Source organism: Nilaparvata lugens, chromosome 6, assembly GCF_014356525.2.
Source record: "Nilaparvata lugens isolate BPH chromosome 6, ASM1435652v1, whole genome shotgun sequence".
Lineage (NCBI taxonomy): Eukaryota > Metazoa > Arthropoda > Insecta > Hemiptera > Delphacidae > Nilaparvata > Nilaparvata lugens.
This window is the reverse complement of record NC_052509.1, coordinates 52,351,012-52,376,635: the sequence shown is the minus strand read 5'-3', so window position 1 is coordinate 52,376,635 and position 25,624 is coordinate 52,351,012. Positions and strand designations below refer to the sequence as shown.

The following is a 25,624-nucleotide window of genomic DNA, read 5'->3' as shown; positions in this document are numbered from 1 at the left end:
ATGTAGATCGTTCCATTGAGAAGATAGAGAAGAACTAATAACTTATCTTTCTCACTATTTAGTTTTTTGTGCATGCAAGACAAATAAGTATTGACTTTTCACTGAGCAACTTCTTCTCTAGGCTTGCCATTTGTCTTGAAACGTTGAAAATTATTGTACCCTACTTGATAAACAATGTAGTATTAACATAATTTAAGGCTACCAGCAATGCCCCTGACATAAAAGAAGGCCTTTTCATGAACATAAAAGCGCCTGACAGCTATTTGTGATGAAGTTTGAATAACGTTCGACGTGTTATGTTTTGTCACGAATTCGTGACATACCATCTATATCGTATCGTTTGTCAACCCTCTTCGAGCGTTACATCACTGATTTCACCTCTTTATATCGTGGTGATACTATTTTGATTAATACTTGAATAGGGCACCTAATTCAATGCTTCCATAACCTCAGTAGAATGTCATGCCTTGTAACTTGTAACAGAGAAAACTTACACGTTATGTATGAGATTGATTTTATATTAAGATTGCTTTATTAAGACTGTAAGATACTACAATGAAAATACGAAACACACACAGAAGAAGTTTGCTCTTTATTTATCAGAATAATTTTTTCTAAAAAATTATATGGACCTACCTAGCTGTGAGTAAAGCTATACTGATAATCACTCCAATGATAAAGTTTTGTGATTACGATCAATAGATTATCCCAACCTTGAATGTAAAGCTACTAATCAATTGAAAATAAACATATTTGCTTCGTGAAGCTCCACTGATACGATTCTTATGCACTTTTATTTTCTATCAGAACCAGTTCTTTAAAGATAATAGGTTTTGTGCGCTATAGAATTATAGAATATAATCACATCAATACGAGGTATGGATAATATAGAAAATAGAATGGTTCTAGAGAAAAGAACAATGGAAAATATGATTATTGTCAGTCTAGTAATTTGGCAAAGTGATGATGATTGCTTAAGGAAAACTTCGATTGTTCTCAAATACGAAGAACAGACTTTTTATCGGAGTTGGATGAGGAAAATTAACAAAAAAAAGAAATTCCACGCTTACCTAGAATTGACCAAGTTGAATTTGTTGAAATTGTATCATGGCATACAAATACTTTTGTGAATGCTCACATCTCAAAATAGATACGTAGTAGCCTGGTGCACTATTTTGTGGTGAGTGAAAAGTGAGAAAAATGACCTGAGATTAATTAATATTTTTTGGGAGGGATTCAATTTTCCTCTTCATTTATTACCACAAGTACGAAATCCAATGAATAATTTGGCTTTCGTTTCATATAAGAAGTCCATCAGTTGGCCTCTTATTGAACAGTAGACGGTTGAAGGCCTAGTTCACTTGTTTAATTATCACCTATAACACTAAAGCCTAAGTATTGTCAACAAAAATACAAAGTCTTTCAAACACATTTCAAACCTATCTACATTCAAGTTCACAGTGACCTTGGATATAACTCAAGTTACGACAAGAACTTATCTAGATAGCCTAGTCTGTAGTGTTGCTAACTACTAAGTAGTTTCCCTACTATTGCATGTACACCCATCAACTCACTACATGAAGATTATGTTTGTTTATGTTTGTCTTGAGTGCTTGATGGCGAGTTTCATTACTCATGACCGAAGCTGTAGCGGAGACAAATGAACAGGTATTACCAATTAAACAGTATCTTAACTCTATGGTTGCAGCTAGTTACACGTATTGTAATCTTTGTATTATTGTGATAAGTGTTGCCTACTTTTCCATGTATCATCAAGTCACAGATTGATAGCAAATGATCGTCATTCAATATCAGTTGCCCTGGTCTCATTTTATTGTAGGCTTCCTCTCACGGTGACTCTTACCCTGGAAGTAATAAAATATTATTAAAATTCAATATTTTACACGTTATCATCATCATCAATTGATGTTTGTGTGATCACGGCATGAAAATAAAATAAAATTCATTCGAATTGAGTAACTTATTGAAATAAAAATTTGAATATTGATGGTTGCGTAATCATATAGCATGTAAAAAAATATCAATTCATTCAACTTACGTAAGTTATTCAAATAATAATCAAATTGTGTTTTTGACAATAAATTATTCGATTTGATTAATTATTCATCACATCTATTCAATAATAACAACAATCAATATTTACAATTCTATGAATCTTGGTAGATTCTCCCACCATAGAAACTTTGATAATCAACAATTTGAATAAAACAATATTCCCGCCAGAGAAGATGTGTATGCAGATATAGTACAGATGGAACAATATAATTTGCAGACTCGCGGTGAGCAATAATCAATTTGAGAAAATAATAAGTAACAGATAACAAGCTAGGAAGAAACATGGCTCTGTTTTAGTTTGATATAAGGTTATGGGGATAGAAACAGAGCTGCAATACACCTACAGAATACGGCATTTGAACAAAATTTACGGTCTAAGAGACAGGCATTGCAATAGCAGTAATAGGTAACCTTTCAAACTAGCCAACACCCAAGGTAAACAACAGAAATAGCTCGAATAATGAATTTAAGCAGGTCTCTCACTTGTGGCTGCTTTATATTATCATCTTGCCAAAACCGTTCCATTTTTTCGGGCAAAAAGTTGCACAAAGAAATTTGTGGATGATAAATATTCAAACAGAGCTCTGATTAAACATTCCGTGTTCTACTTTGTGAGAGATCTAAAGAGCGTTGGTACTGTATTAAGTAAGAGTTACTATGTCAATGAACGGTACGATTGTTTTATGGCGGTTTTAAGATGAGATGAGCGGAGATAATTAAGTTATTGTCGGTTTGGCAAGTTGGTTTGCTGCTTGACAAAGCAGTTCATGGTCGTCTCTTGTCTTGAAAAATTGAATCAAGATGAAACAGTGCAGACCATTCTTATCTTATTATTTGAAGCCAGTGGTTTTTGTGACCCCCTGTGGAATTTCGGGCACCCCGATGATACACCTCCTCAGATACACCCTGACCCTTTCCATTGTTAGATTATGGAGTAAGGTCGTTTTATGTTTATCTGTGATACATTCACTGTTGGAAGTGTTCAGCAGCTGTTGGAAAAGTGAAAGCCTTGCGCCTGACCTATTATACGTAGGCCTCAGTTATGAATAACTCATAACTAATTACGGACTCTTTCTTCACTTATTCATTCGTTGCGGTAATGTTTATGTGGTATTTTGTTGTGATACTAGGTCATCCACACGACGCATCATCTGCGTTTACGTTTTTTGGAAAGATTTTCTTCTAAAACACTTTGAATCTATGGAAATTGTTTCTAAGAATTCAAGGAGAGAGATAATTTCTAGTATGGAAACTATGTGATTAGTGGACGAACTCAAATTCTCAAGTTTATTGAGGCGATACACATTATTATATATCATCTCTGTGGAAGATTTTTGTTTGAGAATCTGTTGAATGTTAAAAATCTGGCGAGAGGACTCTACGATTCCTTATAGATTAACAAGGTAGTATCAAGTACCATACATTTAATCAGAGATTTATCTACTATGAAACGTCTCTATTCCTTTAATTGATTATTCTTCTAATTCATCCACCTAATTCCATTCAATTCATTAATCCAATTGCATTCGAAGGCTGATTCGATTATAGGTATTTAATGAATAAAAAATAATAAGAATGGAGGCTACGTTGCACATACACAGCCTTCTAAGTAATAATAGATGAAACACGAATCAAATTTGATTTCAAGAAAATGTGTTAAACTCATTAATACCAATAATTATCATTATTATGTCACTCACCAACTGATCAACGTCAACGTACGATTAAATAGAAACAACAAATAGAGAGTATTTTCCTTCTAGTAGAGTCTTGGATTCTACTGAGAGACAGGAATCCGAGTTCGTTTGCTAATTTGATTACAGTTCGATACTTCTCACAATACAACAGTATGACCAGTCAGTGTAACAATGATATTCTAGACTCTAATTACATTATCATAGTTCAATCTGCTCATATTATACTGTAGGCTAGAATGTCAAAAGTACATATGAACAGTATGAAACAATTCGATGTTTAATTTTGTTGATATCCCAGTTAGATATTCACACAATGGAAAATTTTATCTGGAAAATTTGAGATTTACAGAGCTCAATTATTGTTTGAATTCAGTGGGTTGAACATGGGGTAATTTCTACCTTTCTGGTGTTCAATAACTCAAACACTATAACATTTGTTATAACAAGTGCAACAATAAAATTTTCCTCAGCTAGAAAATTACGCAATTGATTGGAAACAAACCTAATTGTTGTGTTGCACCACAACACATTGTCATTTGATAGATCTTAAAATGTGATGTGGCCGCTTACCATACCTGGTGATCCATTTTGAAGATCCAGATACAATCAAGCATCAGCTGAATTCGTGACACAGATAAGTGTGGTTGAATTGCAACAGCGATTCAAAGCGCTTATGCATGCTCTGATCACATGCAACAAAGTCAGCCTAATGGAAATTTCTTTCGAGTTCAATGAGCCCCGACGGAATTTTTCTTCAAGTATCCACTTTGGTGATTTTGAGACGTCGGCTCTGAAGTAATTGAAGGTGATAAAAAGGAGTCAATCCAATGACGTAAATTAAAATGCTTCGAATTCCATCTTCGTCTACGGAATATGGTTATATACAGATAACGAATCAACCTAACAATCGGTGATAGTATTAAGCAACATTCATAAAACGTAAGGCTCTGAAATATTATGGTTTTCAAGCAGCTATCCAATTAGAGAACGGACATTTTATCATTAATCGTTCGTGAAAACTGCTAGAATAGTGGAGCAGGTTCAATTAATTATTTTGTACCACCTGTTATTATTAAAATATTCTCCCCTGTCTATAGATAGTATCAATCACTACAAAACATGAACCTGAATTTTCTAGCTTATAGCATTCTCATCAAATTACAAGCCACTTTTTCTTAATTGTGAGAAAAAATGGACCAAACAAGCACCGTTTCTAATGAAAATTGTTAATATTTTAGGAAGTTACTATCACCAGACACTACTGAATTTATACTATTTTCTTCAATATAAATTATTATATAGGAGTATACTTTGATATGAATAATATTTACGAGGGTTACTGATTATTAAAACACAAGAAAGTTATCAATAGAGGGTACTTGATCATTACATTATTATTAGCGTATGACATACATAGACGCACACAAATACATAGGTAGGTAGTCAATGAAAAATCTGGCCATGAGACCGTTGTCAGGTTAATAAAATTCCTTTATCATTTATATTGTGTTTTGTATATATAATATACACCACAATTTACTCATCCTCCTCTTTAGAACTACTAAAATTAATGAAATGTAATGGAAGTAATAAAGTACTCTTTCTTACTTTATTGATCACAACTAAGTTACAACTAATTAGAGCTATCTTCCTTTAAAATGATGAAAAAGGGTGAACATAAAAGATAGTACTTTATAACTTCCATTTCATTTTAATACACCAGAATATAATTCATTTTCGCCACACTGCACAGAAAGCAGCTGTTTTCCAGTCCCTACGTAGATCTGAAAGGCGCTGTTTGCAGACGACTCTCGTCTGACGTCAGAACAGGTTTCTTTCCGGCTAAGGCCGGAAAGAGTACCCTTTCCTGCCCTAGGTGCGAAATATACTATTACTATCATCAACCAACCGTACTCATATTTGCAGTCACATGGTTTTTAAAAGTTACGAAGGTTTTCGATAGAAGCTACGATGGTCAGTCACATGGTTCCTAGAAGTTTTACAAGTTATGATGAAGAGTGGTCAAGGAACAAAACCAAAACAATCAAGCTATCTTCTGTCATCGCATCACGCACCATTGCAATAACGTTCGGACGTTATCGCATACAAAGCGACGACCGATTTAGGTTCCCAGCTCGGAAGGCCACCAGTATTCGACATTGGCCTGCAATCCTTTACTATCTTAACATCGTTGACGGTTGACTGTTGATGTTCTGACTGTTGACGGTTGACGAAGCTCCGTGCCAATGGCTCTCGACTCCCAGGTCGTGGTCGTGATTGGCATTACAATAACATAAACTAAATGGAACTACTTCACTTTATTAGTGACAGTTCCTTTTTCGCACGCATCAAGGCTTTGGCAGTGAATGGCTGTGGGAATTTTCAGTCACTTGCACTTATCGCGATGAGATCATCATACTTCGACTTCGTTGAAGTACTAGGATAATGTACATCCTTTACGGCATTAACTTTCAATTAGTGTTGATTGTTATAATTAATTGTTCAGGTATTCTGATGAGTAGGAAGGGTAATTTAATGACAGAGTTATAGATAACGGTAGGAAAATTACTTGTCGTGAATAGGGCAGTTTAGTGTGGTGTCCTTCAAATCTTTGTTGGATTATACCAAGTGTGCATGTGGATTATACCAAGTGTGCATGTGGATTACACCAAGTGTGCATCTTATCACCTCCAAAACCTTTTCTTTTCTAAACTTTTTTGAATGATGAGTTGTTAGGTCATAATAGAATTAGTTGAATGGTTTTGTTGGCTTACACCAGGAGTAAATTTTGTCATCACCAAAATTGCTATCTTATTGAAGCTTTTTTTTGAGTTTGTGTATATTATATAATAGAATAAGGTAATTGTTGCTTAACAAACAAATTGAAGTTCATGTCAAAGGCTGATTAATAATTACAAAACTTTATAATATTATGTGAAGGAAGCAAGTGAAATTATGAAACTTGAGGGTTCGACGTTTTGTTCAAATTTCTTCCATTTCGGTGAGTGGAGTGAGAAATTGGAATTAATAGAATAGAATGACTTCTTTATTTGTTGACGTGACGAAGTTTGGACAGTAATGTCCACTCTACCACTTGACCATGATTCAACTGTGAAGGGAATATGGAGTATTTAGTGTTAATTTTCCTGTACAAGATTACATAGAAGATTTACTAGACTATACCTTTTTGTATTATAATTATTAGAGCGATAAAAAAGAAATTGATCTTTCTATTTGGATTTTTCATACAGATTTTCACTCCAAGCATAACAATAGCTAAAGAACATTCATGTGATTTGAAGTTCCAAAATTGCAATAATGTCTTTGGAAGTTCGAAGCTATTCAACTCATAAGCTCGATTGAGTTTCATCTCAGTGTAGGCTAAATCTATTGTAGTTTCATCTCAGTGTAAGTCTGTCAGTCAATAAGACTGTAGCAGACTATTAATACTATGACTGAAACTTATGGAAGAATTGATCTTCTTCAAGAATATCTTGAACAAAAGTTGGCTACTCATTCAAACCACTATTCTGACCAGTGAGTATGGAATATATACATTTATACATTCTATACATTATTATTCATACATTCTATATACTCTATACATTATTTTATTCGTTATACGTTATACATTCTATACTCACTGATTCTGACACCAGTGATGAGTGAAAGGTAGGCAAGAATCATTACAAAAACATTGCGAAGAAATTGCAGTCGGCCTACTATTTCTAGAGTAGCCATCTCCAATCTGCTACATTCACGCAATACTTATTTACTTAAATTATAGCTAGTCGATTCTATCCATATTGAAACAGTACCTAATGTGATGTACAGAGTTATGTAACAGGTAGTGACTTAGCGCTCCAATTTTATAAATCGACCATACACAAAAACGAAAGGCCAGCATCTAACCTTTAACATGGAGGAATTGATTCTCTTCGGAGACGGTAGGAAACACTACTGGAATCTTGATTTGCCACGGAGTCATCCTCGAGAGAAAATTGGCGAAACTGATTCCTCGAGCTGATTGAAGCTGGTCGGAATTGCAGCATTGTACTGAAGTAGTGCAAAAAGCCAGGTATGAGGTTGCCTTATTACAGATAACAACAAACTATCTCACCGTGACCTTGCGAGTCTTGCTTGACCTTGAATGTTATATTCACTTCTGGTCTAGATGTGGATGGTGAAGCGGTCGCAAAATAGGCCTAGCTTTTCTTCAGTTGGCTCCTAGCCCTCAGTTGCTATTATTGACAGGCGATTTCAGTTGACCTCTTGTATTTCTGGTAATATCTCTGCTCTCACGAAATTCTCTGTCACATAAATAATATGTCTTCAGGAAATCCTGGTAGGTGTCCAAGTATTTCGAACTGTATTGTATTCTAAATCGTCTGTTATAGAGTCATAGATATGCTATTATTTCCGAATTTCCTGAGCACCTGTTCATTCATCACGACACGTCTTGAATTTGGATTGCTTTTGAAACGTTCTGATTAGGGTAGGAATAGTAACAACAATCTCGACTACATATCATGAAAACAACTGAATGGCGGAAGGCTTTTTTGTAAGATGGAAATTCAATTGGAAAAGATCAAATTTCCTTCTAGCTGTTTACCCTGTTGTCAATATTTGCAGTAGCAGAAGTCTTCTAGGTGATTTACAGCATTCAGCTTTGATTTTCGTTTAATAATAATTATAAAATGGAAAATCTGAAAACTTTAGCTTCTGGAAAAGTACCCAGAATCCACTGCCCACTTGAATGAATAGAAGATCTCTAGGCATATTCACACAAAACTGAATACATCTGAGATTCAATTATAATTACAGTAGAATATTAGGAAGCTCTGAGGCTATTTTTATTTAGTGTACACATCACAAATTGTGTGAACGTTGATAAAGAAAAGGAAAATTAAAAATATTAGAATAATGAACCTGGAAAGCATTTTTATATCAGAATATGCCTATTGATGTATGTCCATACCGAAAAAGTGATATTGAATAAACTCGTTTTCATCACTTTCTCAACCATAGCCGTTTGGATGCATCTCCATCATTTCTCTGTCTGTCTAAATAAATTAAAGTATTAAATAGGCCTACTGTGTTAGTGGTTAGTTCTAAGTACAACTGGATAATTGGTGATATCCATATTCCAACTTAACAATTCTATCATTTATTTCGTCACGGAAAACAACCAGGAGATGATTTTTATGGGAGTATCGCTAATGGGGCTTACATAATTTTTATCGTTTAAACGACGCCTCAAAACCTATATCATCATGGCAATAATCTCTTCACCGTGGAGAATGGCTCATTAATTTATTATTCTACCTTCAACAATCACACTGGCTACACGAGTTCCGTCAACTTTTTATTTCAAATGTGTAATTTTATTTGGAACACTGTTATTATTTTTAGGAGACAAATACCTGTTAACCAGTTTGCCAATTAGGCTGGAGTGGAGCGGCATCAGGACTTTTCCAAGGTCAAACTTCGGTGTTCCAGAAGTTTCTATTGACCTTTCTTGCTCCAGGAGTGAATGCATGCGCTGAGAAACCGCACACCGGACTTCTTTTATACTCTTGCTAATGCCAAACAGCCACGAGGACTTCACGTGTTGTGCTTTTATTTTTGCTCAACTAAACTTGATTTCTCCAGTCTGCTGTTTTGATTCCGTTTTTGTCTTTTATTTTCATCAGACACCATCTGAATACTGATAAATCAGACCAGACTCGATCATGCAACCTCCTAATTGGTAGAATGTATAGTTTTCATAGTCTTCATAGTTTTCACGATAAAAAATATTATATTCCATGAACAATCGGTTGTTATTGTTCTTGCCGACTTCAAAACATGTTATCAAACATGCACTTGTGAAGTCATGTGTGTAGCCTTCTTGATTATCGGTTTTTATTTGTTTTAACTCTGTCGAAAACAATCAATCACTGACTTCAATCTTTGGGGTAAATTATCATGAGGTAATTTCATTACTTCAGACACTTTGACAAATATTCAGTACTGTTTATTCGTCAAATAAGTAGTTATTAATGGAAAACACTGTCTATTACGTCAATTTTATCAGAGACAATGCAATATATTCTTGAATAAATAATCGATAATGGAGCAGTGCTCTGTAACTATTTGAGAAGGCTTATCTGGGAAAAATTCGGATTCCAATTATAATAAATTATTATTGTTTCTTTCAAGATGTTTAATTTTTTTCCAATGGGTGGATAGATTTAATAATAGGTTACTAGAAGGTATTAGTAGCTATTATATGTATATGAATTAATTTCAAAGGTGACAGCATTATCAGTTGTAAGTTCTAAACTTTCAGAACTGAAAAATAAATAATAGTAGGTTGTTACATTGGATACTTGCAGTTCAACGACTGCCTTAATCGGTACAGGAAAATACAATTTAATCAAGTTGATGACTTGTAACTAATAGCCTCACTTAAGAATTATAAATGCATTAATGAATGCAAAATAATTGGTTTCTTTTAATTATAACGTGATTATTGCCGTTCCCATTCGCCAAACTATAGCCGGAAATAATGTTTATAATGGCAAGATATAATTTATTTTCTATGGTCATTGGTTCTTGATGAACTCCTGCTGAGTAGGCCTGCACCTCACTTGTAACCATCATAATTTAAAGAACTTTCTTTTTAAAACGATGCACCCGACTATACAAGAATCTTAGTTCGCAACTTGCAACAACTCCGAATGCAATTTAAGATGCGAAACTCTAGACAGGAGTTAGCTGATCCAGAGATAAAATATTACTTTATATTATATTAGTATTCTTTCCTCTGTGGCTGAACGTTGTTTATTTGAAAACTGAGAAGGAAGAACTGAGTGTGTGGTACATAACGAGCAAAAGAATGGAGAAGAGAAAGAAAATGAGAAAAGGGAGTGGAGAGGATTTATGGAAGTGAGACAACTTGTCCCGAAAGCCCGACAGTGGAAAATTTCCAGCCGAGTCAAAAGTGTACCATTGGTTGTCTCCAGTCCGGTTCGCACCGGTTTTGCATGGCCCAGCCACACTGTTTGTTGTTCATCAACCTTTGCGCTTTCTACCTCAATGCTAATCCTGTAAGCAATCGATACTGCACTCCTTCAGATAAATACTGTGGATGGCAGATAAATTTCAGTGGAGGGCAAATGAAGTTTGAGATTTCTTCCAGGTAGACTGTTGACCCTCTTAAGAGTGTCACAGTATCAGATTTTGCAGTGGACTGATGAAGTTCGAGATTTCTTTCAGTTAGGCTTTTGACCCTTGGAGAAATGTATTCCACCCACGGTTGAATCGCCAAATCTGAGGTTCTTGACCCTTATAAATTATTTATTTGGTTTACAGTTACTTTGTTCAAATCAAACAATACAGATTTCAACTGCTGTTGATATTCAATCTTAAGTTTATCTTTGACAATTCTAGTGACATGTATTTTTCACTCTTGGAATCACTATATATACAAGATTTTCCCCACATATTGTTCGATACAGAAGAATCTTGAATGTTCTGAATAGGCCTACTAGTACTAATTCACACTCATTCCCTATAGTTAATTCAGACTTCATAGTAAATGAGGCCTACTGATAAATTGTAGGGGATCTTCGTGATAAGTAAAACAATCAATATTATTGGCAACAATTCTTATTCATTACTTTGAGATAGAAGAATTCTTATCCACACTATTCTGAAATGAAGAAATAACTGTGCTGATTTGATTAAAATATCCCAAAGTTATTTTGCAAAGATTAAGTTCTATTATGTCTAATGAGTTAAAAACACCACTTTTTGCAAACTTGGAGGCTTAGAGCTAACTGCTAGTGTGTTAATGCTTTAGTATCTCCTGTTCAGAATTCAAAACTAGTTTTTAATGAATAACTGTATCTCACTTTTCTCCAAGGACTTCTAGTTTGAACAGAGCATTCTTCTTTCTGTGTGAATTCAAGTTTTATGAGTAGATATTTAATGGGTATAATAAAACAGTTCTAGTAGCATGTATTTTTCAACAATAGATAGTGCGTAACTAGGATTTTATTAACAATTATCTCCCTATTATTATGTGACGGAAATTTCAAAATAATCCTATTTTTAAACAATGACAAACATTGATTCCATTGTACTCTCTCAATATCAACTTCTACTCTCTTTAATATCTTCTAAAACGTCTATCTACTACAGAAGTAATAGGTGACTTTAGTGAATAGATTGGTTGACTTTTGCATTTACAATTATTATTACAGACAATCTTGTGGAGCAATTGTATTTGTTTCAGTTACCCACTTGCTAAGAACTCGCTGGTTCTATCTCCTATCTCTATAAAATCTGATAATTGTCATGAATTATCCATAATAAGCAGTCCAAGTCATGAAAATCTTCGTTCAATTTTGGAAGTCGCCAAAATAGAGTTAGTCAGTCGTATTGTATTTTCAATTGGAGCTTCCATCAACACGGCTTTATTTATGTGAGCGTTTGCTGGCAACTGGTGAAAGCTATTAAAGTGGAGATGTTATCATAAGTGACTGCACGGAAGTTGCAAGGTAATTGCTTTCCGGTTCGCGGATGAAAGCTCTCTTCAAGACTAATTGATTGTCAATCGATTGTTGGTGATAAATGCCCGAAGCGAAATCAGAAGACCACGATAACAGTTTTATTATGATCCACGATAAATGAAGTTCAATGATTGAGCTGTATTCCATGATTTTTTTCACGTTTGAAAATAAGTAGTGATACTATCTTGTCATAAAAGAGTGGAGGTGACTATCTTATAATAAAAACTATACGATTATGAGTATTGAGAGGTGTCAAATGATTAATCCTATACTATTGAACGAGCAGCTTCAGTTTATATGTTTAGATGTTCGTATGTTTAGATGTTTGTATTTCACCGAATCTCGAAAACGGCTCTAACGGATTCTCACGAAATTCAGAACATAGTAGGTTTATAATATAAAGATTCGATTGCACTAGGTCTCATCCCTGGGAAAACTCGCTGAGGGACATTGAAAGGATAATTATTATTCATCCTTGGAAAAACAGCTGATAATAATTATTTCGTCGTCTGTTGGTGATGGATGTGAGTGAGCGAGTTCATGTGTGTGGGACTGTGTCAAAATTATGACTCAGCTGTTGAACTTTTGTAATCTCATTCAATCAGGTACTTAGTGCCGGTTGCAAAAAAGCCGGGTTATTTTCAATCCTGATTAATTCCAGTAGATCCATCTTTTTGAAATGGTCTTCTCTGATTTGGTTCACGTGAAGTTAATCAGGTTTAAAATTTAACCGGCTTTTGTGCAACTGGGCCTTTGTGAGGGAAATTTTTGCATTCCTCTGGGAATCAATCTCAATTTACTGTGATTATATGGAACATTTATGTATGAATGTTATTATAATTTCTTCTTTCGTAATAAATTTTTTATGCTTTTGTATTCCAGAGCGAAGCTCGGTCCCCGATATTATCTATTAAGAACATATCAGTATAAATGTTTATCAATTCTTAGTGGTAATTGGTAATATAGGGAAGGTATTTGCAACTCAAAAGTGTAGACTCAGCTGTGTATCACTTCGAACTTTCTGTTGCTACACTCTTGCCTCCTGATTCAAATTATACAATCATTACCATAGAATAAACAATCTATTCTCTGTTGATGCACAGAGAACAGTTGACTTATAACTCAATTAGAATTACTCTAGAAATAGAGCTCAAAATCATTTGCACTTCCTGAAAAAGAAGAATTTTTCTTGTAATCTACAATAGGAGGAGAAGATACTATTGATGAACAAAACAAGTGTGAAAATATAGTGAAAAATAATTTGAAAAAGTGACAATCCGGAGGAGGTTGAGAAGAAGGAGGAGAATCAGATGAAAACATAGGAGTAGGAAGATATGAGAGCTGATAAATTGATAATAAAGAGGAGCAATCAATGTATAGAATAAAATTACTGCAGGCTATCAAACCAAGTCTGCACAACAATTCTTTAGTTCGGGCATCAGGCATCGCATGACATAGCGCACTCGTATAACCGGAATGTGTGGAAATAAACAGCTGTCCGCTCCAGTCAACATACTGCATATGTGAATGTTGACTGTTGTGTGTTGTGTGTGCGTTATTTAGGATGTGAGGAAAAAGAGAGAGAAAGAAAATATGAATTGAGAAAGTATAGACGGATGAGAAGGAATAGGAGGTGGTGGAAGAGGGGGAGTAAGAAGAGAGAGAAAGAAGAGTATGAAGTAAGAAAGTAGACGGATGAGAAGGAATAGGAGGTGGTGGAGAAAAAGGAGGAGGAGAAAGAAAGTGAAGAGGATGAGGAGGACAAGGGGGAAGAGAAGGAGGAAGAGGAGGAGGAGGATGAGGAGGAGTTGGAGGATGAAAAGAAGGGTGAGAAAAAGAAGGAGGAGGAGGAATAAGAGGAGATGGAGAAGAAGAAGAAGAAGAAGAAGAGCAGGTAGAAGGGAGAAGAAAGAATAAATAAGAAGAGGGGTGGAGGAGGAGGAGGAGAGGAGGAGGAGGAGGAGGCGAAGGTAGAGAAGTAGTAAGAAGAGGAGGAAACGATGATGAAACCCAAGAGAAAGAAGTGAAAACCAGAAAATACAAATAATAATATTAAGTTATTATACAACTTGGATGAGAAGTCGAAAAAATAGAGAAATATAAGAAGCAATGGCGTTGGTGCGTGGGATGTAAGAAAAGACAACACAGGATGATGATTTAAGCTGGCTAACGGATAGTGACGTCACAATAGTGGAGAATACCGACAAGTAGCTGCTGTAGTAATAGTTTCAGGCTTCACTGATAACAATATTAGCCAAGGCCTGCTTAGCCTAGTCCCAAGGCATGTTTCAGATTCTTTAGATTGTGAAAACTTTCTTATCATATTACTTATGAAAAAACGATACACTGTTTCACAAACATTGTTTTGATTTTATGCTCATGTAAATGAAATAACATTGCGTTAATTGCCTCAAGAATATTATTACGATAGATTTTTTATGTTACTTTATTATGGTGGAAATCGAAATTCCCTCATAACTTAATTATTTGAAATATTGTGTCCCATTTCAAAAAAATTTACTGTATATTCTTATTCTCTCATTGTCAAGTGAAAGTAAATGGTAGTGCATTCCATAGAATTGAAATACTGTGAAGGCGATTTATGATTTTGGCACTTCTTTTTGGCAGTTTCCTCAACAATATTTTTTCAGCTGCTTCTCATTGATACAAAAAACTCCTTTGATCTGCATCCGTTACTATTTTTGGCTTCAAATTGTTTGTATGGCCAACTCTGGACTATATTTATTGGTTTTGTCAATCCACTTCCTGGATTATCAATACCGTAATAATATTTATCATCCAGATTTCTACTAGAATATAATTCCAGATTCAAGATTCTGAGGCTGAAAAGAATTGTAAATTCATTGACAAAAACTAGCAGTGCCATTTACTTCCATATAGGTCGGTTTCCAACTCTTCATTGAGTTCATGATGTATTAAGGATGTGAAGGAGGAGTAATCATGTCTCTACATTTGATTGGAATTGTTATTCAACCTATTGAAAATCATGTTTATATTTATCATGCATTTGAATAGAGAGATAAATGGAATGGAGAATTTCATATGAGTTTATAGAATTTCTCCCACCTAATTTCCAGGTACTCACCTCACCATAACACGTTTCGAAACAAGGCCTCAATAAATAAACTTCAAATTACAATCCCTAACCTAATGTCAGTATTAAAACCACTCATGTCATTGAAATTACTCACTATTTGATGTAAACAAACTCTGTTGATAAATAATATTACGAGGGAAATATTATTGGAATGTTAGTCTTATCAATTTGTCCACATTTTCTTCCTCTTTCTCCATTCTCTTTCTCCATTCTCTTTTTCTATTCTCTTTTTCTATTTTCCTATCTCTATTATCTTTCTCAATTTTCTTTCTCCTTTCTCTTTCTCTATTCTCTATTCTCTTCCATTTCTCCTATTCTCATTAGGCCAGAGCCTATAAAGAAGCATTTTGAAAATTGCATCATTCTCCATCTTAAATCGTGTGTTTTCAAAATTATTTCCACAGATTTATTCTTAATAGATTTTTATTTTTGTTACAGGGTCCGCACAAGACAACCGAGCCCGCTACCAAAATGACGCGAGACACTTTATCGATCGCTCTCCACAACTCCGGAAAGAATGACAAAAGTGAAAAGGTATTTTTGATTGAAAGTTATGTTCATTCTAGAATACTCCAAACGGTTGACTTAGAACTTTGTTATAACTCATATCAACAAATATTAAAATAACTGCTAATGCAATTAAGGATTTATTTCATTCAATTAAATCTTATATCTTTTTATTATTCATTTTCAACCTAAAAGATGAGATTTCTCATTGGTTCTATCTCCTAAGCTCTTCTATGCTAAAATAGCATGTTATTAAACGCAATATTAGCCTACTAATGATATATTCAATGAGAAATTTCATCTTTTAGGTTGAAAATGAATAATAAAAAGATATAAGATTTAATTGAATGAAATAAATCCTTAATTGCATTAACAGCTATTTTAATATTTGTTGATATGAGTTATAACAAAGTCATGTTATATATATAAGAGTATATATATAAATGCGAAATGGCACTCACTCACTAACTGACTCACTCACTCGCAGAACTAAAAATCTACCGGACCAAAAACGTTCAAATTTGGTAGGTATGTTCAGTTGGCCCTTTAGAGGCGCACTAAGAAACCTCTTGGCAATATTTTAACTCTAAGGGTGGTTTTTAAGGGTTTAAAGTTCGTCTTTTAGCATGTATATTCTTCTTATTCCAATCTCTTAATAAATTGAAAAATGTCCATACGTTAATATAGAACTATTATCTAGAGAGAGTACCTCTTCGAAACAGATGTTAACTGGTAACTAAATTAATAATTTTGTCAGGATGGGATTAAGTTGAGTTGACTTTGTTAGGTTGGCACCAAGTTGAAGATTGAAATGCATTTATATCGCGGAAAAATTGATTGGGCACTGCTACTTCAATCAGAGCTATTCCTGGGAATATTATATTACTAGCCGTCAGGTTTGCTTCGCTCGCCATATCCGTTTAGCCAGACGTTTAGTCTGGACCCCCGACTGGATCGTCCTAACATATGATAAAAATGCTCAAATAAAAAATGATCAAAGCCTACTGATCTCATTCTTGGATGATCCAGTCGGGGGTCCAGGGGGCGGAGCCCCCTAGCTAGACGGATATGGCGAGCGAAACGAGCCTGACGGCTAGTCTACTAAGATAAATGTATGTATGATGTATAAAATATATCTACTAACGTAAATCTATGGACGTTACCTGCAAACCAGCTTCTTATTGCTTAGCTTGTAGCTTATAGCATACAATAAACAATCTTTATTATTAATCTGGTTATTCTATGCTATAACCAATCTATTCGATACTCTAGTATAATATTGGTATCGATATAAATGTTAGAATCTATTCTATACTCTCTGCTTATAGCTATTAAGGATGTTTCCCATATGATCATAGATAGGACTTGATAGTGGAGAGAATAATGCTGAGTGATGACTGGAACTACATTTGGACTGTTGTATAAATTAGAATTGGAACCGTTTTGGGCTTATAAGCCTGTGGTACTTTTCTGTAAGTTGTGTAATTATGAATGATTAAATAAATAAATAAAGTAAATTCGTATGGCTTTTGTTGGAGGGAAGGTCCCACCGCCTGAATATATAATTTAAGCCGTCAATGGGCCTTACGACTGTCATACTTCAGCCGGGACCGACAGTTTTACGTGCCCATCCGATAACACGGGATTGAATAAATAAAATGAACTACCGTTTTAGGTGGGTTCCAAATCATCAGGAAGTATCATAACTGTCAGGTAGTGGATCTGGACTCAAGTAGCCATCCTATTTGAGCCAACTGACTATTTCAACTAATTGTCATCCTAGACTGATAATGACTAATTTTTTTATTATGTTTCAGAATGGCCTGGACAACCCTGCCTTGGTTATGGGATCAAAAACATCGATCAACCCACCAGAAATGTACAGTGCACCACCATACTCAGAAAAAGGGTAAGTAATCATGAAAAGTCCTTCTACTTCGAAGCTAAATTTTGTTACTATTCTTCAATCTTCCTTTGAATAATTTAAGAGAACTTCTTCCAAGAACAAACTCCAGAATCGGATTTCCATAAGAATTTATAATTTCCAATTAATTTCACATGGCTATTAAATGTTGGCTACCAAAGTACCAAAGTAAAGCTACCAAATTTTAATGGCTGTTGAATATTCACAATATAATTATTGAGTCTGTTCAATAATTGCTGTGTCGCATCCTTGCTACTTTCTATGCTAATAATAAAATAGTGAATACAGTATTCGTAATAGTTTTACTACACAATATTTGATTTACGGTATGCAGAAAATATATTATAAGCTATAACATTTTTAGGTACCTTTTATTCATGTATAGTTACATAAAATTCATAATATAAAATGTACTGTTAAGAATGTCAATGAAAGTAAACTACAAGGATTCAAGAAGGACACTACAAGAATACAAACTTTATCAGAAGAAATCAAATGTTTTGATGTTGATAGAAAAAGTCAAGAGATATTTGAGATTCTCTCTAATGTATATAATAAATTGATTGGTTTCTGTATATTCCCAATTTAACATTTTGTATGAAATTAAATATCTTGGCATCACTGTATTCATTCCTAGTCAACTGAAAATAGATAGAAAATTTGACAGTTCAGTAGCCACGAGATCTACTTTGTAAATAAATTGTTGTGACCTTGAACTCTGAGAAATTTGTTTATGACATCCCGCTTTCCTCAGAAATACTAATTTCTTATTAAATACAATCACGTGAGCTAGTAGCTCGGTTTTTCCGCTGAGTATATTTTTGAATTTTGGACAAATAGAAGCTATATGCTATGATTTGACTACTGAACCATATCACAATTTTCGCACACAAAAGGAGATCAGCAGCAGTAATTTCATTCAATTTAGTTATTGTACTCTCTGCTTTGTTCTTTAATCTTCAGTACACGGTAATCTCTCGGATGACCACTAAAGTTAATTGTCTTTTGTCTATTTGTTCAGGCTTCCATTCTACTGTCTATAGTTGCAGTCTACTAGAATTAGAATAAATTATCTTTCACAGAAGTGTTCTGTTAAATTTTGTGGATTTATTTTCAGAATGTCAAAAGATGTGTTGCAAAGTGTTTACGTTGTGCCTGCCAATGGAACTAAAACAGAAAAAGAAGAAGAATATGATCCGTACCTCAACAGAAACGTCAAACATCCGACAACGTGAGTATCAAAATCATCCAATCGTAACTAAATTTTTGTTGAACAGACAATTCGAATGTAAATTTGAATATACTTTATTTAAATCACATTCAAAGACATCAACTCTATCACTTTAAAAGATGAGAGTAAGAGTAATCCAATTCTGTTATTGTAATAGTCAATATCGATTTGACCTTTGATAATTAGAATTTAATAATTCTAATTTAAATAATCAATTAGAATAATTTTTCTAGTTGTTCAAGTCTGATGAACTGTTGTTTTGGTCAGGTACTGGGAGACACTGATCCACATGTGGAAAGCCAGCCTGGGAACCGGAATCCTTGCCATGCCAAACGCATTCCATAATGCTGGATTTGCCGTTGGAACAATCGGAACACTCGTCATAGGATTTCTGTGCTCTTACTGCATTCATATTCTCGTGAGTTCACTCAATGTCTCAAAATAAATAGATTAATGGAGTTCTACAATGAATCAACTAGGAAGAATGTATTTTTATGAAGAATTTATGTTTATCAAGTTGATTAGATAGAGCATCAAATAGAGTTGATTAACAAAGAGTAATTCAAGTTGTAAACAAATGAGGAAAAAACAATAAATTTGGACGTGGAGGAAGTTATGAAAATACAGCATTTTATTTTGTAGAATGAAACAATCAGTAGTCTACTCTCAATTTTATATATGTTTCATATGGCATAACATATTTTTCGACGTATATAGTTCTTAAAATAATTTGACAGAATTGGAAATGTATAAAAAATTGAGTACCGTAGTCAGACAAGATACTATAAACACAAAATATAGTACAGTTGTGGAACCTTGATAAAGTACATTTCAAGGTACCGCTCAAAAAATGTCCTTTTACGAGGTCTGTACTAAATCGGTGTGTACTGTATCAATATGAAAGCTATATGGACGTTTTAAGGGACTGTAGAAAAAATGTACACCGAGGAATGTACTAAAACGGACAAACGGGGAGCTCTCTATCAAGGCTCCACTATAATATCAACTGATTAATAATATTTATCGCGAATAACTTTCCCTTACATTTCCAAACTGTATGAATAATAAAAAATTGAGTGCCGTAGTCCGACAAGATACTATTAACACAAAATATAGTACAGTTGTGGAACCTTGATAAAGTACGGTACATCTCAAGTTACCGCTCAAAAAATGTACTTTTACGAGGTCTGTACTAAATCGGTGTGTACTATATCAATATGAAAGCTATGAAAGCTTTCAAATGGTCCAAGTATCGGTAATGGAAAATATTGTCAAAAATTTTAATATTATTTCTTTCGTTGTTTTAAAAATATTATTCTCTTGGCATGATAGTAAAAGCCTAATAGCTTTACTGAATTTTATAGAAGCTTCAGATATGTCAACTACTTGATGCATTCTACACTGCATTCAACAGGGAAAATCTATATGAAATAAAAATATCAAGGACAGGAAGATGGTGGATAATATGAAGCTTTTTCCAAAAATGTATTCTCATACACCATTGCTCTGAAACATTTCTTGTCCCTAACTTCGTTCTTTGGCTCTTATAGATAATATTATTTTAATTCATTCAAAAAACGTTGATAATGATGACAGTTGATTCATTGTTGCAGATAAGTACACAATACGAGCTTTGCAGGCGAAGGAAAACACCGAGCATGACCTACCCGGCCACAGCTGAAGCAGCTTTCCAAGATGGGCCCACGTGGACTAGGAGGATTGCTCCCTATGCACCGTGAGTTCATCACATACTTATACAGTCATTTTATCTTTTTCAGAGCAAACTCAACACATAGATTCAGGCTATCACATAGCATTAGCCTACTCCTAAAAGAAAAATTAATACAATAGAAAATATATTGAAAAATCTTTTCATGTGCAAAACAAGAGTTAGATAGGTTAATTTCTGAAAACAGTTTCAGGCAGATACAGTTATATACGGTTATTTATAAATAAAAATATAAATCTCTATACCCTTTTAAACTATTTTGTCACAACATGTTTCGGACACTCCGAGGGTATCAGAGATTTATATTTTTATTTATATTAAAAGAAACTATATTTATATATATTATTGAAGATTGAAGTTTGAAAGCCAGTAATTATTGATTCTTCGGGAATCACTTTTACTAGCATTGATAATGTTTATTTTATATGTTACTTGTTCCACAGACTTTTCGTTAGATTTGACCGATATTTCTTGATTGGCATCTACATTATGAATCCAATTATCTTTTTCAAAATAAAATAAATCTAAAATATTCTAGTTGTATGAAAATGAAAGTACTATATGTTGGCCATTTTATTAGCCTTATTGAATCCAAGAAACATTTCCTTTCAAGTTCAATCCTTTCTGTATTGGTACGATACATAATAATTATGTATGTTATTGTCTTACATTGAGTACTTATATAATTGTACTTATCAATATAGAATATTATCGAGTCTCTTGTTAGTTATTCATCCAATTGAAATGTAATTTATATTTTGTTTGATTGCAGGGGTATATGTAACGCGTTCCTCCTAGCTTATCAGTTGGGAAGTTGCTGTATCTACGTCGTTTTCGTTGCCAGCAACATTAAGTCGGTAAGTTTCAATTTCCAAAAATTCTGCAATGTCTTATAACAATGTGTGTATATGAAAACTATCACTTTCTTTAAATTTGCTTTCAAATACCCAAGAGTATAAGCTAAATAGTAATGTAAAGTAATCTTATCACTGGAGTAAGTTATTAGCAAATTATACTAATTTTATTTCAATTCGTCAATCACAATAATCTATTTTAGATTTTTCTTAATCAATACAATTTTATATAAATAAGACAAATAGTTGAATTGTGTGAATTACCATGGTAAGCTTACTTGAAAAATATAATATGCTGCTGATCTTATATGGGGGATCAGAAGGAAGAGTCACAAGTTGGTCATTTTACAAAAATCCAAGATACCCCATTCCCACTTTCCATTCATAATTTCGGCCTCTTTTCCAAGTCCAATTTTCCATTAATAATTTTGTGCTTCTTTGCCAATTCCTACTTTCCATTCATGATTTTTTGTCTGTCTTTCAGGTGATGGATGACTACATTGAACCTATGGACGTGAGGGTGTACATGGTGATCCTTCTGGTGCCGCTGATCCTCATCAACTGGGTGCGGAACCTCAAGTACCTGGCACCCTTCAGCTCGCTCGCCAACATCCTGACAGTGATCAGTTTCGCCATCACCGCCTTCTACGTGTTCCAGGACCTCCCCGACCTCTCCACCCGGGCGGCTGTCGGCAGCTTCAAAGGGATGCCGCTATTCTTCGGAACTGTGTTGTTCGCCATGGAGGCTATCGGAGTGGTCAGTACTTCTACATCACAAGCTTCATGTTTTGTGGCTCTTTAGTGTTATGGCTAAAACAACCTCCGACTGGGAAAGATATGCGGAGCAGAGAAATGAAGGAAGATCAGCCAATTACAGTTATATGAATGGAGTCATATGAAGAAGCGCGCAGTTGCCAAGTTGTCGATCAGACTGACTTATACCATAGAGAAACAATAGCATAAATATATATCCTTTTAAACTATTTTGTCACAACATGTTTCGGACACTCCGAGGGTATCAGAGATTTATATTTTTATTTATATTAAAAGAAACTATATTTATATATATTATTGAAGATTGAAGTTTGAAAGCCAGTAATTATTGATTCTTCGGGAATCACTTTTACTAGCATTGATAATGTTTATTTTATATGTTACTTGTTCCACAGACTTTTCGTTAGATTTGACCGATATTTCTTGATTGGCATCTACATTATGAATCCAATTATCTTTTTCAAAATAAAATAAATCTAAAATATTCTAGTTGTATGAAATGAAAGTACTATATGTTGGCCATTTTATTAGCCTTATTGAATCCAAGAAACATTTCCTTTCAAGTTCAATCCTTTCTGTATTGGTACGATACATAATAATTATGTATGTTATTGTCTTACATTGAGTACTTATATAATTGTACTTATCAATATAGAATATTATCGAGTCTCTTGTTAGTTATTCATCCAATTGAAATGTAATTTATATTTTGTTTGATTGCAGGGGTATATGTAACGCGTTCCTCCTAGCTTATCAGTTGGGAAGTTGCTGTATCTACGTCGTTTTCGTTGCCAGCAACATTAAGTCGGTAAGTTTCAATTTCCAAAAATTCTGCAATGTCTTATAACAATGTGTGTATATGAAAACTATCACTTTCTTTAACTTTGCTTTCAAATACCCAAGAGTGTAGGCTAAATAATAATGTAAAGTAATCTTATCACTGGAGTAAGTTATTAGCAAATTATACTAATTTTATTTCAATTTGTCAATTACTTACGATAATCTATTTTAGATTTTTCTTGGTCAATTCAATTTTATATAAATAAGACAAATAGTTGAATTGTGCAAATTACCATGGTAAGCTTACTTGAAAAATATAATTTGCTGCTGATCTTATATGGGGGATCAGAAGGAAGAGTCACAAGTTGGTCATTTTACAAAAATCCAAGATACCCCATTCCCACTTTCCATTCATAATTTCGGCCTCTTTTCCAAGTCCAATTTTCCATTAATAATTTTGTGCTTCTTTAACAATTCCTTCTTTCCATTCATAATTTTGTGCTTCTTTGCCAATTCCTACTTTCTATTCATGATTTTTGTCTGTCTTTCAGGTGATGGATGACTACATTGAACCTATGGACGTGAGGGTGTACATGGTGATCCTTCTGGTGCCGCTGATCCTCATCAACTGGGTGCGGAACCTCAAGTACCTGGCACCCTTCAGCTCTCTCGCCAACATCCTGACAGTGATCAGTTTCGCCATCACCGCCTTCTACGTGTTCCAGGACCTCCCCGACCTCTCCACCCGGGCGGCTGTCGGCAGCTTCAAGGGGATGCCGCTCTTCTTCGGAACTGTGTTGTTCGCCATGGAGGCTATCGGAGTGGTCAGTACTTCTACATCACAAGCTTCATGTTTTGTGGCTCTTTAGTGTTATGGCTAAAACAACCTCCGACTGGGAAAGATATGCGGAGCAGAGAAATGAAGGAAGATCAGCCAATTACAGTGATATGAATGGAGTCATATGAAGAAGCGCGCAGTTGCCAAGTTGTCGATCAGACTGACTTATACCATAGAGAAACAATAGCATAAATATATATCCAATGGTATAGGGCGTTTATGCAACTTTTACTGTTATCTCAAGCCGATAGTACACGTACTTTTTTCCCGTGGAGCTTTATGACGCTGGTAGTCTCTCACATTGTGTCGTTCATACACTCTTACCCGGTCGAAACAGTAAAAATCGACAATAATCGACAGTAATCGGCTTGAGATAACAGTAAAAGTTGCGACATAAACGCCCTATACCATGGGATATCTACTTACGCTATTGTTTCTCTATGCTTATACCCTATAGTAGCTTGGACTTACGTTCATGGATAAAGAACAGAAAAGACAAGTTTTTGGGACTTGGTAATGGACCTGGCAAGAGCTTTAAAAGCTTTATAGTGAAGTCCACGTTAAAATGACAGTGAAGAAAGATACAAGAACAGCGTTGTTGAATCTCTGTTCTGCCACTGCCTTCTATAGAGGATAGCTGAAACCAGTATACCTGTTGTAATATTTACTGTTCAATAATGAATTATATTTTATCTGTCAAAAAAATATTTTTTTCAATGATTGAATAATACATTTTCATAATCGAGATTGAAAACCTTGTTAATTAAGTATATTGTTACATTAATAAAAAACAATCTGGCAACGTTGCAGAGCTACGTTGCAACGTTGCAGAGCAAGGATAGCGCTATCTGCTTTCTCAAATGATAGACATGGATAGAAACAACAAAGTCAATCAAATACTGTCATAACGTGGATCTCACTATAGTCAGTCAGATAGATAGTAGATCTCGGTTGCTCATTCAGTCAGTCAAGCAGTCAATCAGTCAATCAGTCAGTCAGCCATAAAATAATGAGTTCTGCCTCCATAATATTGGCGACCCAAACAGTCATTTCTTAATTCGTCATTCAATTAAAATAGAGGTAGCAATTGGAACAGAAATTGATCGAGAAATTTACTGTACTTACGGTACATAGCGTAGGCTACCCCAAATATTGCTCATCATTTCCTAATTAATGTCATTACTGTGCATTTATAATTTATGTTTGTGGAAAGCAAAACTCACCAAAGATGTGAAAAAGAGTGAATTATGCTTGATGAAGCGCTTTGTTCATGAGGATCAAAAACTCATTGAAGATGGTTAGTGAATTTTGCTACGCCATAATTTGATTCTTTTGAAAACTAGAACTTTGGTAAATTTTGCCAGACAAGAAAAATGTCTCTAGCAACTTGGTGAGATCCAAAAAAAAGAGAAATAATAATTAGAGATATGTCTTGGTGAGTTCTGCCTACTCAAAGAACTACATTTTTCAAGCCTATTGAAATACATAACTGAAAATGAGCAATTTTGTAGTTAGTGCCAGAACGGGGACGCTAGTAT

The 25,624-nt window shown here is 34.4% G+C and overlaps 1 protein-coding gene across 2 annotated transcripts in view; it reads left to right on the top strand.

The window, feature by feature from the left end:
- Window positions 1–25,624, top strand: part of LOC111064343 (proton-coupled amino acid transporter-like protein CG1139) — a 42,731-nt gene that overhangs the window by 12,299 nt on the left and 4,808 nt on the right. For both annotated transcript variants that reach the window (XM_039431220.1, XM_039431221.1), the window contains exons 2-8: window positions 15,888–15,983; window positions 17,774–17,865; window positions 18,998–19,111; window positions 19,379–19,529; window positions 20,725–20,846; window positions 21,613–21,697; window positions 22,179–22,451. In XM_039431220.1, the coding sequence (XP_039287154.1) occupies window positions 15,888–15,983; window positions 17,774–17,865; window positions 18,998–19,111; window positions 19,379–19,529; window positions 20,725–20,846; window positions 21,613–21,697; window positions 22,179–22,451 (933 nt within the window). The remainder of the gene's footprint in view (window positions 1–15,887; window positions 15,984–17,773; window positions 17,866–18,997; window positions 19,112–19,378; window positions 19,530–20,724; window positions 20,847–21,612; window positions 21,698–22,178; window positions 22,452–25,624) is intronic.